We start from the raw sequence: 16,423 nt of genomic DNA, 5'->3' as shown, positions 1-16,423 counted from the left end.
GTGACTTACAAGCTCAGGGACTTTTATTTTGGAACGGCGGAAGCAGCGGAGGAGTTTGCGAAAGCAGAAGAACTGTGGCAGAACTGACAAATTGAGGAATGGCCATGTGCCGATGTAACCTCATAACTGTATTTTCTTCTTTTTTGTTTCACTGCGTGCGGGTGTAGAGGCTAAAGGAGCCAATGTGGTATATATTTGGACAAGGGAAGGGACGGGGCTTTCACTCGAAATGAGGGTTCTTTGGCGTGTAGGTGGATATGCGGGGTTTGTGTGCTAAAAGGGGATCTTTGGGCTTTCCTAGGGCCGGGCAAGTGGGAAAGGGACCCGGGCGGGGGCCTCCACGCTGGCCGGTTTAAGCCACCTGGGGTGGGGGGGAAGCTGTGCAAGATTAAGGGTGACTACGGGTAATCCCTGATTCCTTTTTGTCATTTATTTACGGGCCGTACAGCTGAGGCATCCCACCGCCTGTCTTCTCTTGCTCATATCGGTTGTGGGCGAGCTTCTCCCCAGGAACGCAAATGGGGATAATGTGAGCTGGACTATTGGTGGGTCAGAGGTCAATGGCACCTGGCATGCGTAAGCAGGGAGGGGTTCTGATGGGGGGTGCTAGGGGAGAGGGGGGGACGGTTTGAGGATGCTTGTGTTTGTGAGAGGTCAGGTGCTATCACCCTGCAGGATTGCAGAATGTCAGGTCGAGGGGAAGTTCTGGGGGTTGCCAGAAGGGTGGAGTGTCGAGAGAAAACAGGGAGCACACACTGGCTAATCGGAGTAGGTCATTCACCCCTTTTTCGATATTGCACACCTGTGGTCAGGCTGCTGGTACTGACCAATGTTGCCATCGTTCCCCCAGGTGGGGTTTGCCACCTTGCTAGAAGGCCTCCTGCCAGCCCCAGGGTTTATTGAAAGGGTAAATAAGAGGTGCTCTTATTTCTGCAACTCCAGAAGAGTATCAACGTAGTCAGCATGAGATAGTCAGCAGCCTTCCCAGACTGGAAACACATGGAAGAAGGCACAGCTGACTGTGATCCGGATTTAACATGACTGCGAGAGAGAGAGCCCTGTGCACCTGAAGCTGAACTAGAAAAAATTAGAATTGAAGATGCCTGAACTCAAGCAGATGGGACATGTACCGAGAGTAAAAGGTCTTCGCCCAGACCCTGACAAGGTGAGAGTTGTAGCAGCGATCAACAAATGTGAAAGCAGATTTGCTGGATTGGATTGGATTTGTTTATTGCCACTACTTCGCAAAGGTTTTGCCTAATTTGTCATTGGGATGTTGACCATTACTCAAGCTCACTGTCAAGGATGTGCGGTAGTATTGAGGCACAGAATGAGAAGCAGCATTCATTTAAAATCAAACAGCCAATGACGACAATGCCACTGCCGGAGTACTATGCTATCAATGATGAAGTTACCTAGCAGTGTGGCGCCAATGAGACAGGTCTTGGAGCTACCCTTATGCAGCAGCAATGAAAAACAGCTGCATTTGCCTGCAGTGTATTGACGCAAACTGAATGGCGCTGCACCCAGAACGAGAAAGAGTGCCCGGCTATTGTTTTCACATGTGCGCATTTTCATCAATACCTGCTTGGAAGAGACAAATAATCAGCAGAGTCCGACCACAAGCCACTTCAAAGTATTTCTCTCAAACTGTTACTACCTGCTCCAAAGTGTCTTAAAAAATTGTTATATCGTTTACAAAGATATCATCTGGACGTGACATACAAACAACGGAGACAGATGGTATATCACTGGTATGCTGCAGAGAGCAACACTCTCCATGAAGAAAGCTGAGGAGGCTACAAGAGAATGCAAAATCTTCCAGATTCAGTGTGAAGCAGCAGTCGACATGCTCTGGATGTCATAAACACATCAGTAACCCTGAATCTGACAGACAAACGCCTTTCTCAAACCAAGCCAATTACCCAACAAAATGACACTCTCAAAAGAGCTGCAAGAAGTAGTAATGGAGGGATGGCCTGGGAGCATCAAGGATAGACCTGTGATCACCGAGATGAATCGGCAGCCCAAGGTGGTATCTTGTACATAGGGAATAGAGTCATCATTCCTCAGTCAATAAGAGAAGAGATGCTGAAACACATCCCTACAAGTCATCAAGGAATTGAATTGAGTCTGAAGAAAGCAAGAGAAGTGCTCCATTGGCCAAACACGAACAGTAAAATTAAAGGCCACATCAACCAGTGCAGTACTTTGAATGAGTACGAGGTTTAACAAACTAGAGAGCCATTGATGACACCTGACATTCCACAGACCATATATGAAGCTGAGCATAGACCTCTAAACTATAGCATGAACATGATTATCTTGTAATTTAAACTACTACTCTGACTACTGGGCAGTCGACCAGCTGACTGCAATGATGACAGGAGAAATAGTAGAATGCTTGAAAGCACACTTCAGTCATTAAAGCATTCCAGACATTGTAATGAGTGATAATGGTCCTCAGTTCATGAGCGAAGAATTCATTCGCTTCAGAAAGAATTAGGAAATTCAAAACTATATATCCTCTCTGCATTATCCCCAGTCCAATGGAAAGGCCAAAGGAATCATCAAGAAATCGAGAAAATCTAGCACAGTCGCATACAAGACCATCATCGAGTGGAGAAACACACTGCTTGAAGGCATGCAAAGTAGTCAAGTCCAAAGTCTTATGTCATGTTGCACCCAAACTACTCTTCCAACGGCAAAAAAAGCTACTGAAGCCACAAGTAGTAGCCGGTGTGAGTGGAAAATTCAAATTGAAATGGCAGAAAGTCAATTTTCAGTTTAGCAAGACTACCAATCAATTGCCAGAGTTGAGCATAGGAGAGTCAGTCAGGGTACAAACTTTCAATGCTCTCAACAGGAGTCAGTCCACATGGCAACTTGGGACATGTGTAGAACAGCTATCACTTCATGTGTACGCGATGGAAGTGAATGACCAAAGTAAACGGTGCAACCAGAGGCAGGTACGAACAACTAGAGAAGCTTTTCCTTCACTGCAGGTGGCCAATCAGGAATATCTTGCAGATTCACAGAATATAGAACGACCATCGCTCCCAGAGGTCCACTAGTCCGCAACAACGGAAATGGAACAACAACTAACCGTTACCACGGCAGCAAGAAATGTCACGGGAATAACGCTCCCCGGAGAAGGAATATCATCCAGATGAATGGCCAATGACAATGCACATGTTCCTTCAAGAGACTTGCAATATTTAGCGACCATGTATGCAATTCATGGGTAGAGACTGATGAGAATAACAAACAGTTTGTTAATGCATGAGAGCAGTTGTGATGTAGTAACTCGCAGTTACACATGATGGTGCGTGCAGAGGTGTCCGGTGTACGTTACAGTTCACTTGGGCTTTTATACACGTCACTAAGTGTCCTACCTGGCTTGCCACAGTCATGTGACCTCAGCCATGAGGTAATGTCTCTGGCCAGCCATGTAACATTCAATTCTTTACAGACATTACCCTGAAAAGACTATACAGTCTTTGAGCTTGTAACAATCTTTATGGAAAGACACCAACAATACTCCTTTTTAAAAAATAATCTTTATTATTGTCACAAGTAGGCTTACATTAACACTGCATGAAGTTACTGTGACAATCCCCTAGTCGCCACACTCCGGCGTCTGTTCGGGTACACGGAGGGAGAATTCGGAATATCCAATTCACCTAACAGCACGTCTTTCGGGACTTGTGGGAGGAAACCGGAGCACCCGGAGGAAACCCACGCAGACACGGGGAGAACGTGCAGACTCCGCTCAGGCAGTGACCCAAGCCTGGAATCGAACCTGGGACCCTGGGGCTGTGAAGCAACTGTGCTAGCCACTGTGCTACCATGCCGCCCAGACACCAACAATGCTTCACATTACTAAGGGGAGTCGTCTCCTTAGACTTGGCAGACTAACCCCTTAAACTCAGCAGAAGAGGAGGCTGTCACTGGGCTGCACAGATTTGCATTTGCAAAATAAAGATTTCTCTGAACCACGACAGGGAGCTGCAGAGAAAGTAAATGGAGGCGCAGTAGAGGAGATAAAGAGTGAGTTAGAGAGCACTAGCGAGCAAGAAAAATGAGTTACACAGCAATCTCTTTGTTCAATGTCATAGACAGAGTGAGAATCCTGCACATCTCCAGTGAGGAAGTTACCACATTTGGAGTTAATGGTTGAATTGTGGTTTTGTTCGCCCAAATGCATCTGAGCCATGGGAGATTTCCCTCTACTTACAGAAACTGTAACCAAGCTGTTTACATGAGTAAAGCTGTTGGGAAAAGTCCCATTCTGTCAGGAAGCACTCAGGTTGCATTGCACGCAGAGATGTAGAGGGCTGACATCTGTCATGTTTGTCAAAATGGCTTAGCAAAAGCATTAAAAGCTCCTCATACTGTGTCACTATGGAAGGAGACTACACGAGGCAAAGATACTCTTTTTCAGGAAGAGAAGGAACATTTTTGTTCAGCTGCTGTCAGATAATTTAGAGTGATACTGTGGTGATAATGTCTCATCTGGTGATTAAAAATTAGAAATCATGAATACTTATTTAATGAGATGACCATGGATATCACCACAGGCAGGATTAAAATACAATATAAGGAATGAGTTAGCTGGGGATCAATAAATACCACTTAGAATCATAGAATTCCTACAGTGCCAATGGGCCCATCCAGTCTGCACCGACCCTCTGAAAGAGCATCGTACCTAGACCCGCTCCCCCACCTAACCTACACATTTTTGGACACTAACAGGAAATTTTATCTTGGCCAATCCAGCTTTGGACTTTGGAAGGAAACCGGAGCATCCGGAGGAAACGCACGCAGACACAGGGGAAAAGTGCAAATTCCACACAGTCAGTCACCAAAACGCCAACCACCGTGCCGCCCTTAATCAGTAAAAACCGATATAGAGAGCCATACAAATTCTCTGACTGAAAAGCCATAAAAGAATGGACATAGAAGATGACACAGATTGTTTCCAATGAATGCGAGACAGTAACAAGAAGGCATAATTTAAGAAAATCGCAGAAAGAACTAAACAGGACGTTAGAAAATCTGTAAATAGTGAGTGAAATGAAAAATGAAGTGGCAATCGCTTATTGTCACAATTCGGCTTCAAATGAAGTGACTGTGAAAAGCCCCTAGTCGCCACATTCTGGCGCCTGTTCGGGGAGGCTGGTATGGGAATTGAACCGTGCTGCTGGCCTGCCTTGGTCTGCTTTGAAAGCCAACGATTTAGCCCTGTGCTAAACCAGCCCCTTTTCCCTGGAAATGCCCCCACCAGCTGGCAGTGCTACTTTGGCACCTTGGCAGTGCCAGGCTGACACCCAGGTGGCACTGCCAGGATGGCACTGCCAGGGTACCCAGATGGCACCACCCTGCCCAAATGGCATGCAGCTGGGGGCCTCCAATCCCCTTGGAGACCCCCACAAGTGCCATTCCATCTGATCCCCGTTTGTGGAGATCGGTAACAAATAGCACTCGCTCGAGGTCCCTGAGGATAGAACGGAGAAATCTCTGCGATAAACCATTTTGTATATTACTTTAAGAAGTGAATTACATAGTTGCTTTGAAGGACAGGAATACTAAAAAGTATAAGGAGTGAGCAGGACTGGTGGTACGGTAGTGCAGTGGTTAGCGCTGTTGCCTCACGGCGCTGAGGACCCGGGTTCGATCCCGGCCCTGGGTCACTGTCCATATGGAGTTTGCACATTCTCCCCATCTCTGCGTCGGTCTCCCCTCTTCAACCCCAAAAAAGTGCAGGGTAGGTGGATTGGCCACGCTAAATTGCCCCTTAATTGAAAAAAATAATTGGTTACTCTAAATTTAATTTAAAAAAGGAGTGAGCTGGAGAGTGGAATTAATTAGATTAGAGGAACTATGTGGTAGATAGTCGATTTCCGTGATACAAACTTTCTCTGTGGGTCAAAATAAATAATCTAATCTGGTGCGAATTCTGAAATTCCCTCAACCTGGAAACCTTCCTGTTAGATTTTGATAAAAGTATTCACTTTCTATGTTGGTCTGAATTAACACATACGAATTTCATTTGAACGACCTTTTAAACAGTTCAGTTTGAATTTCTGTTCGTGAGACAATGGTCAGTAGTCAAAGCAGTTGGGGAACAGGCAGGTAATGATTTGAAAGAGCGACACTTAATGAATTTTATGATTTTGGAGGTGCCTTGGGGGTCTGGATTCAGCAATAGAATCTTGTATTAATTGTATTGTGGGAAATTAGGAGCTTCTTCATCAGCTTTGAAGAAATGGCTAAAATGTAGCATGAACTTAGGATGACATCTTTGGAGAAAAGCAATTGAGTTTATTCGAGGAAAAGCTTTCTTTTTTGACAATAAGGCAGCAAGTTACTTTAAGAAGTACATTACATTGCTATTTCCATTTGTTCTTAATGGCTTTTGTATCTGTGGGGCTTGGATTAAAATCTGTTGAAGATGATGTAATGATGTAACTTTGTTTGTAATTGCTCTGTATCTATGAGGATGTGTTACTTGTTCACAATGGTAAACTCCGAGAGCCCAGGGAATAATCGAGGGGTGTTTGTCTTCAGTCTACATGACTCCACTCACAGAGGCGGGGAGACACCACATGAGCCACGCTCTAACCCAATGGTTGAGGTAAATTTGGACTATTTCCAAATGAGGGATGAGAATTGGGAATAAACGTTGGAAAATCAGAGTCTTTCTTGGCACTGTTTTACCGTGGCTTCTGAAGTATAATTCTTCTGCGGCACAATAACATCACTTCAGAGACAGCAGAAGAACGGCATTGCCTCTGCTGGCAGCACTCAAGGAATCCTAGAGCCCTGAGGATGAGCACCCTTAATGTTGTCTTCACTGGTTTTTGTTGAGTATATGTAAAATAATAATCTGTATCAGTGTCACAAGTAGGCTTACATTAACACTGCAATGAAGTTACTGTGAAAATCCCCTAGTCGCTACACTCCGGCGCCCGTTCAGGTACACTGAGGGAGAATTCAGGATGTCCAATTCACCTAACAAGGAAGTCTTTCGGAACTTATGGGAGGAAACCAAAGTGCCCAGTTTAGCCGGCACGGTAGCACAGTGGTTAGCACTGTTGCTTCACAGCACCATGGTCCCAGGTTCGATTCCCGCTTGGGTCACTGTCTGTGCGGTGTCTGCACGTTCTCCCTGTGCCTGCGTGGGTTTCCTCCGGGTGCTCCGGTTTCCTCCCACAAGTCCCAAAAGACGTGCTTGTTAGGTGAATTGGACATTCTGAATTCTCCGTCTGTGTACCCGAACAGGCGCCGGAGTGTGGTATCTAGTGGATTTTCACATTGCAATGTTAATGTGAGCCTACTTGTGAAATAAAGATCATTATTATTATAATGTGGAGATGCCGGCGTTGGACTGGGGTGAGCACAGTAAGAAGTCTTACAACACCAGGTTAAAGTCCAACAGGTTTGTTTCGATGTCACCAGCTTTCGGAGCGCTGCTCCTTCCTCAGGTGAATGAAGAGGTATGTTCCAGAAACACATATATAGACAAATTCAAAGCTGCCAGACAATGCTTGGAATGCGACCATTAGCAGGTGATTAAATCTTTACAGATCCAGAGATGGGGTAACCCCAGGTTAAAGAGGTGTGAATTGTCTCAAGCCAGGACAGTTGGTAGGATTTCGCAGGCCAGATGGTGGGGGATGAATGTAATGCGACATGAATCCCAGGTCCCGGTTGAGGCCGCACTCATGTGTGCGGAACTTGGCTATAAGCTTCTGCTCGGCGATTCTGCGTTGTCGCGCGTCCTGAAGGCCGCCTTGGAGAACGCTTACCCGGAGATCAGAGGCTGAATCCCCTTGACTGCTGAAGTGTTCCCCGACTGGAAGGGAACATTCCTGCCTGGTGATTGTTGCGCGATGTCCGTTCATTCAATGTGCAGCCTCAACCGGGACCTGGGATTCATGTCGCATTACATTCATCCCCCACCATCTGGCCTGCGAAATCCTACCAACTGTCCTGGCTTGATACAATTCACACCTCTTTAACCTGGGGTTACCCCATCTCTGGATCTGTAAAGATTTAATCACCTGCTAATGGTCGCATTCCAAGCATTGTTTGGCATCTTTGAATTGTCTATATATATGTTTCTGGAACATACCTCTTCATTCACCTGAGGAAGGCGCAGCGCTCCGAAAGCTAGTGACATCGAAACAAACCTGTTGGACTTTAACCTGGTGTTGTCAGACTTCGTACTGTGCTCACCCCAGTCCAACGCCGGCATCTCCACATCATATTTAAATAGGGACACCCAGCAGAGGTTCGGCACTTTACAGGTCATCATAGTTAGGTTAACCCACTCACAAAATTGTCTAATGTAAACGAGTCTTAAACAAGCTGAGAAGGTATAGTTTAGTTCTTGTTGTTCTATACTCAGTCACCTTTTAAACTACGTCAAAGGGTTCCTTGAGATTAATAGCGCGGCACACTTACAATTCATAATCTACCAAGATTATACTCATCTGTTGCTGCATCCCGGGCAGAGACAATATGTGTAAGAGCTTCTTGTGCGTGCACAGCAGCATTAATACACACAGGTGCATAGCAGGTGAGGAATGGATCAGAACTCTGCAGGCAATTATCTATTGTGACTGAATGGCAAGTGTCATGCTTGAATAATGGTCACCTAGAAGTATATTTAGAGGGTGACCTTCCCCCAGTGAATAAATTCTCCAACAAGGCACCAGAATCTCCAGGAAAGAGGAAGGAAAATAAAACTAGGAGTAAAATGGGTAACACAGAAATGCATAAGAACGGCACGGTGGCACAGTGGTTAGCACTGCTGCCTCATAGCGCCAAGGACCCGGGTTCAATTCCGGCCTCGGGTGACTGTATGGAGTTTGCACTTTCTTCCCATGCGTGAGTTTCCTCCGGGTGCTCCGGTTTCCTCCCACAGTCCAAGGATGTGCTGGTTAGGTGGGGTTATGGGGATTAGGGCAGGGGAGTGGGCCTTGGTAAGTTGCTCTTTCAGAGGGTCAGTGTAGACCCGACGGGCCAATTGGCCTCTTTCTGTAGTAATTCTACGGGGCTACATATTTTTAAAGTCAAGGATAGAAATGTAAATCCAATTTAAGTGCAACATTTTGATACAAAGGGATTTCCTCTGTCCTTGATACAGCGCATTATTTTAAAAATCCAGCACAAGATCACAGTTACAAACCAACTTGCCAATTCGATTTAGTCACAGCTAGCACACTACAGCAACACAAATAGGAAGACAAATAGGAGAATACAGTCCCCTGTTTCTGACTGTAAGGGACCTACATTTGCCTTCACCAATCTTTTTCTCTTCATGTACCCATAGAAACTTTACAGTCAATTTTTATGTTCCCTGCAAGCTTATTTTCGTACTCCATTGTCCACTTCTTAATAAATCCCTTGGTCCTTCTTTCTAAACAGCTCCCAATCCTCAGACCCGTTGTTTCTCTTGACCAATTTATATGCTACTTCCTTGAATCAAAGATTATCCCTAATTTCCCTGGTAAGCCATGGATTGACCACCTTTCCTATTTTACTTTTGTGCCAGACAGGAATAAACAATGTTTGCAGTCCCTCCATGCGCTCTTTGAATGTTTGCCATTGTCTATCCACTGTCATCCCTTTAAGAAGCATTCCCCATAGTCAACTCACACCTCATTTTATTGTAGTTTCCTTTGTTAAGATTCAGGACCTAACCTCAGAATCAACTACTTCACTCTCCATTTTGATGAAAAATTCTATCATATTATGGTCGCTCATCCCCAAGGGGTTGCGCACAACTAGATTGCCAATGATTCCATTCTCATTACACAGTACCCAGTCTAGGATCGTCTGTTCTCTAGTTGGCTCCTCGACATATTGATCCAGAAAACCAACCCATATACACTCCAGGAATTCCTCCTCTATGGTATTGTGGCTAATTTGATTTTCCCAATCTATATGCAGATTAAAATCACCCATAAATACAGTTGCTCCTTTATCTCATGCACCTCTAATTTCCTGTTTAATTTCAATCCCAACAATGTCACTACAGTTTGGGGATCAATATGTGACGCTGACTAACGTTTCTTGCCCCTTGCTGTTTCTCAGTTCTACCCATACAGATTACGCATTGTCGAGCTAATATCCTCCCTCACTATTGTATTAATTGCCTCCCTAACCAGCATTACAACTCCACCGCCTTTTTCCTTTTATTCTTTCTTTCCTAAATGCTGAGTACGTCTGGACACACTTTCCCATCCCAGGTCACCCTGCAGCCATGTTTCCGTAGTCCCGACTAAATCATTGCCGTTCACGTCTATTTGTGTGATTAGTTCATCCACTTTATTGTGAATGCTCCGCATATTAAGGCGCAAAGCCTTGAAGCTCATCTTTTTAACATTACTTGTCCCGCTCCCAATATTTTTCACTGTGGCCCTGTTTGAATCTGGCTTTCGGTTTATCTGCCTATCACTTTTCTTATTCCCTTTTCTGTCTTTTGTTTTTGTCCTTATTTCCTCCTCCTCTGACTCCTTGAATAGGCTCCCATTCTCCTGCCATATTAGTTTAAACTTTAAACAAGGTCATCAGATCTAGGAGGTTTCCTTGTCCATATTTGAACAGATACCATGAGGCTTCATGGAGTCCACAGTCATTGTCAAGGATTCTCAGGACCATTCCCTCCTGACTATAGGCCACTGCGCCAGAGGTAGGATATACCCAGGGATAGCAATAAAGGAGTAGGCACATTGGTTGAAAGGTAATGATACTGTGATTATGGCTAAGTTGGGATGTTGTTTTATTAATCTTTGAGACAGCTATTCCAATTTCAGTACAAGTCCCCAGATGTTAGTGAGAGATTCATGGAAATCCATAGAATCCCTGCAGTGCAGAAGGAGGCCATTCAGCCATTGGGTCTGCACCGACCCTCTGAAAGAGCATCCTACCTAGGCCCACTCCCCCATCCCGTCTCAGTAATCCCGTAACCCTACCTAACCTGCGCATTTTTGGAAACCAAGGGGAAATTTAGCATGGCCAATCCACCTAACCTGCACATCTTTGGACTGTGGAAGGAAACCGGAGCACCCGGAGGAAACCCGCGCAGACAAGGAGAGAACTTGCAAACACCACAGAGACAGTCACGCAAGGCCAGATTGAACCCGGGTTTCTGGCGCCGTGAGGCAGCTGTGCTAACCACCCTGCTTCCATGCCCATCCCCCCCCCCAAAAATAAAATGTTATATCATGCAGACCGGAATAGAGAGTGACAATGATAGATTTAGATAAGGAAAGATGGGAGGAGGCTCGAGAACAGTATAAACATTAACACGGGCTGCGTAGACCAAATGATCTGTTTCTTTGTCGCTTCTAAGTTCATAAGATATAGGAGCAGAATTAGGCCATTCGGCCCATCGAGTCTGCTCCGCCATTCTATCATGGTTGATATGTTCCTCATTTGCTACCTACAATGCTACAGACCAAGAGCTGGATTGCAAAATCAGCCAGAGCTTATCCTATGTAATCCTCTGAAAGTCAGCCGAGCAGGGTCCACCATTGCTTTATGTGAATCAGATGTCTACAACAATGCTGAGTGGTCCATCTAATTTTATTCTTCTTGTACCATTTTGTAGTGGTATCATCCAACTGGGTGGCTTGCTAGGTCAGTTCAGATGGCAGGTAAAAGACAACTGCATGTGGGTCAGGAGTCACAACAAGGCTAGACAACAAAGGGCAGCACGGTAGCATAGTGGTTAGCACTGTTGCTTCACAGCTCCAGGGTCCCAGTTTTGATTCCCGGCTTGAGTCACTGTCTGTGCGGAGTCTGCACGTTCTCCCTGTGTCTGCGTGAGTTTCCTCTGCGTGCTCCAGTTTCCTCCCACAGTCCAAAGATGTGCGGATCAGGTGGATTGGCCATGATAAATTGCCCATAGTGTCCAAAAAGGTTAAGTGGGGGTTACGGGGATTGGGTAGATACGTGGGCTTGAGTAGGGTGCTCTTTGTAAGGGCCGGTGCAGACCCGATGGGCCGAATGGCCTCCTTCTGCACTGTAAATTCTATGATTCTATAATTCTAGACTGTATCAAGGTACCAGGTTTCACAAGGCTATTAGTGAACCAGTTGGCTTTTAATAATATTCAGATAGTTTTATGGCGATCATTAATAATACTAGCTTTTCATTCCATATTCATTGAATTATACAAATTCAAATTCACACCACTGAAATGGTTGGATTTGAACCCACGTATCCAGATTATCAGAAAAGTCTCTGGTTTACTCACCGAGTAACAACCACTACACTGCCATTCTCAATCAGTCTCAGATACTATCATTTTTATCTTTTCCATTTCTGTCCGGTGTCACATGAAAAAACCCAGAATCATCCCAATTTTATACCAGTGTAATACCAACAGGACATTCATTTAGTGTCATGAGCCCAGCTGATTTTTTCTTCCTTGCCCATTCCTTTGCTTCATGTAGCAGTTTATTGAATAGCACTGAACCTCACTCAACTGTGGACACCAAATTGTGAGTATTTGTTGAGACTAAGGTCACTATAACATAAGGGAAGATGATGTAGCAAAAGAGAAGAACTTTCAGGATAAAAGTGCAGGGCAATTTCCCCATCCTTTACTGAGTCTCCAAAAGAATATGGGCGGCACGGTGGCACAGTGGTTAGCACTGTTGCTTCACAGCGCCAAGGACTTGGGCTCGATTCCCGGCTTGGGTCACTCTGTGCAGAGCCTGCACGTTCTCTCCGTGTCTGAGTTTGTTTCTTCCGGGTGCTCCGGTTTCCTCCCACAAGTCCCAAAAGACGTGCTGTTAGGTGAATTGGACATTCTGAATTCTCCCTCTGTGTGCCCAAACAGGAGCCGGAGTTTGGCAACTAGGGGGTTTTCACAGTAACTTCATTGCAGTGTTAATGTAAGTCTACTTGTGACGCTAATAAAGATTATTATTATGATTACTATTATTAGAATAGCTTTATATTAAAAACATTCTGTTGTCAGATTCAGGCCTGGGAGAGTTATAATCCTGCAACTACAAACAGCATTTGAAATATTATTCTGTCATTTAAAAAAGCGAAGATTTTTACTGTGTATTATGTTTAAGGAGGACATCTTACTGTTCAGCTGCGCAAGATGTTGACACTGTATAACTTCGAAATAGAAAAGGATTCTACAGATTAAAAGAGTGTTAAGCTGGGTGACTACTGCACTTTAGATCAGGCTAGTCATTGCACAGTGATCAAAGTAGCGATCTCGCCATCAACGTTTGCAGCATAGTGATGTTAAACTAATTATTTTTAAATGCTCACACAAGATTGGAAATGGACCAGTTTATGATTACTATTATTAGAATAGCTTTATATTAAAAACATTCTGTTGTCACACTCAGGCCTGGGAGAGTTATAATCCTGCACATTGCAAGGCCGTCTGCTACCAACAACATTTCACATGCATGCTAGAACATGGGCAGTGTGCTTACAATTGTTCCACATGTGCTGAGTACATGCAAGGCTCTTCCAGCTGTGTGGGGCTTCAGCACCTATACTCTATTTTCACCAAAGGACTGATTATAAGTAGTATATTACAACCATTATTCCACATGTGGTTACAGCAGTCTCAATTATCATTCACTACTTTTACTTAGCAATAGGACAGTTTAGTCTGCTAAAGGCTTGTGCACATTACAGTTGTGTAGTAGATGAAGCTTATCATTAACAAGTGCAAGGAGTGCATGGATTATTCATCACAAAGATTGTGCCAATCTTTTCAGCTACTTCTTGTTGTATCTCTCCCTCTCCCCAGCATAATAAGTCAAATTTCCTCCTACACTTCGCCCTCCCCGGTCTTGGAAACATCATTTTCCCTAGTTACTCTCTCATTTCCTCTCATTCCCTCTCTCAGCTCCTCTTGTTTAGGAAACACAATTCCTGCCCCGTGGTCCCTATTTCCATTACATTCATATGCTAACCCATCAACATTCCTGCCTGCTCCCACGCTAGCTGACATTATATTGTGTCTTATTTCTCAGGCATTATTCTGTTCTCTTTCAAAACTACAATCATCACACCCCTTTCTCAAAACTAACAAACTACTATCCCATCTCCTGCCTTCCCTCCCTCGCCAGAGTCCTTGAATAAGTTATCACATCATTTTCCCCACAACTTCATTTTGAATCTCACCAATCTACACTGGCTCTCTACCCCAACATTTAAAATTTTAAATTTACAGATTTAATCTCTTCAAGTCTTGCCTCTCCCCAACTCCCAACTCCTCCAGGCTTTCAACTACCCTGAGCTCTGTTGCCCTGTCTTTGCACTCTTGTACATCTCCCCTTTGTCCATATTCCTGTTTGCTCGTATTCTCTTTCTTTCATTTCTTCTGAATATGTGCAAATATTAAAATGTTATGCTATTTTATCAATTTTGCTACTCAAGGTCAGAATAATTGATGATACTGCAGACCTTGTGACAGTAATAAAGATTATTAGATTATTGTTAGATCAATTTAGTTTTGAAATCATCATGATATTGAACATTCATGGTTTTATATGCCATTGCCAATACAAAATGACTACAGTGAAGCATATGACCATAAAAATGTCCTGATGTGTCAACAACCCCCTTACTGATGTATCAGGTAACTACCAGGATTGTAGAAGCTGAATTAGGTGGGTGGCACAATAGGGTGGCACAGTAGTTAGCACTGCTGCCTCACAGCGCCAGGGGACTGGATTCAATTCTGGCCTTGGGTGACTGTGTGGAGTTTGCACGTTCTCCCCGTGTCTGCGTGGGTTTCCTCCGGGTGCTCCGGTTTCATCCCACAGTCCAAAGATGTGCAGGTTCGGTGGATCGGCCATGCTAAATTGCCCCTTAGTGCCCAAAGATGCACAGGATGGGCGGGGTTGCGGGGGTAGGGCGGGGGAGTGGGCCTGGGTGGAGTGCTCTTTTGGAGGGTTTGGTGCAGACTTGATGGGCAGAAGGGACTCCTCCTGCACGGTAGGGATTCGATGAACTTTGGTCTCCTTCATCTAGCAATTCTATGCTAAAAAATAATGACCATTCTTAACCACTAAGACTTATGCTGTGATTTAAAATACACCTACTTTGGGGTTGTAGGCCAAGGCAATTTTGGATTTATACCCGGAGAAATGTAATTATATTGAATGTATATTCTACCGAATAGTTAAAATGGCTTTTACTGTCTAAAACATCTTTTAGCGCTCCACGTTAATAACTATTAAATGTCAAATTATCACCAAGAGATTCGACAATGCTGATGTTCTGTTATTCTGGAAGTACATTGTAACGTGGAAACTAAATGGTGCGTTTTGTAATGAGACCTGATGAGATTTCCATCTCCAGGCGTTGCCAAAGTCTACAACATACTGGTTCAATAAAATCCTACCACAAAGCACGCCGTTTTCAACCTTCCACGTTCATTAATAATTGTTGGGAAGCCACTTAAAAATCAGATTCGCGGTTTATTCAGCATCGAGCAGATTTTGTTCGTTGAAAAATGAACAGACCCCCCCCCCCCCCCCCCAACCAAGGTTTGTATTTTGCTTTTGCTACAGTACCTGGAATACCGGTCAGATGGGACATTGTGTTCCTGTTGTCCTTGGGTGCTAGCTGCAATTCCTTTGAAGGTTTTATATTCGATGCCTCTGCCGGTGATGCTTCCATCCGCCCCGGGACAGTTTCTTGATCCTCTCGCAATGCCGATGTGCAGAGATCCGGCACTGAGTCAAGCGGGGGGCGAGCCCTGTGCCCAGACAGAGCCAGAGAGGGTGAACGCGGTACAACAGTCGGCAAAGTAATTTAACATCGCTAAACAGTCAAATCATTAACGTTAAGGCTTTTCAAGCAAATTTTTAAAAAATATATTAAAATAAAACTGCTTTGTAGTTGACATGGGTACCGACTACACAAGCAGAAAGAGGGATGGAGTCCTGCAATCAGAATTTAGGGAGCTAGACAGCAGGACCTCCAAAGTGGGAACTCGGGATTACCCCCAGCGCCACGCACAAGTGAGTATAGAAATAGGAGGATACATCAGATAACTGGCTGAAAAGATGGTGCAAGGGAGAGAGAGGGTTTTTGATTCTTGGGAGCATCTCTGGGGGAGATGTGACCTCTACAGGCCAGATGGGTTGCATCTGAATAGAGTAGGCACCGATTTCCTTGTGGGGTGACTCGAGGAGGATTTGAACTAACTTGGCAGGGGTCTGGGAGCCAGGAGGTGAGACTGCAGGTGACAACCATGGTGCAGTTGGGGGAGGATTGATAGCACTAGAGTAGGAAGTAGCAAGATATTAGGTTGGTTAAGTGATCGAGGGGAAAGTAATGTCTAAATTAGGGTTATAGAGTATGTCTATGAATGAGTGGAATAAGTTAAATAAAATGGAGTTGCAGATGCAAGTAACCA

The 16,423-nt window shown here is 44.6% G+C and overlaps 1 protein-coding gene across 2 annotated transcripts in view; it reads right to left on the bottom strand.

Annotated features, from left to right (window-relative positions):
- The window catches only part of LOC140396516 (twinfilin-1-like), a 53,183-nt gene extending 37,258 nt beyond the window's left edge, over positions 1-15,925 (bottom strand). For both annotated transcript variants that reach the window (XM_072485209.1, XM_072485210.1), the window contains exon 1: positions 15,576-15,925. In XM_072485209.1, the coding sequence (XP_072341310.1) occupies positions 15,576-15,681 (106 nt within the window). In that variant the 5' untranslated portion in view covers positions 15,682-15,925. The remainder of the gene's footprint in view (positions 1-15,575) is intronic.
- Positions 15,926-16,423: the final 498 nt, after the last annotated feature.

This window comes from Scyliorhinus torazame, chromosome 19 (genome assembly GCF_047496885.1).
Source record: "Scyliorhinus torazame isolate Kashiwa2021f chromosome 19, sScyTor2.1, whole genome shotgun sequence".
Taxonomy (NCBI): domain Eukaryota; kingdom Metazoa; phylum Chordata; class Chondrichthyes; order Carcharhiniformes; family Scyliorhinidae; genus Scyliorhinus; species Scyliorhinus torazame.
The sequence above is the reverse complement of the archived record's forward strand: the minus strand, read 5'-3'. Positions and strand labels throughout refer to the sequence as shown.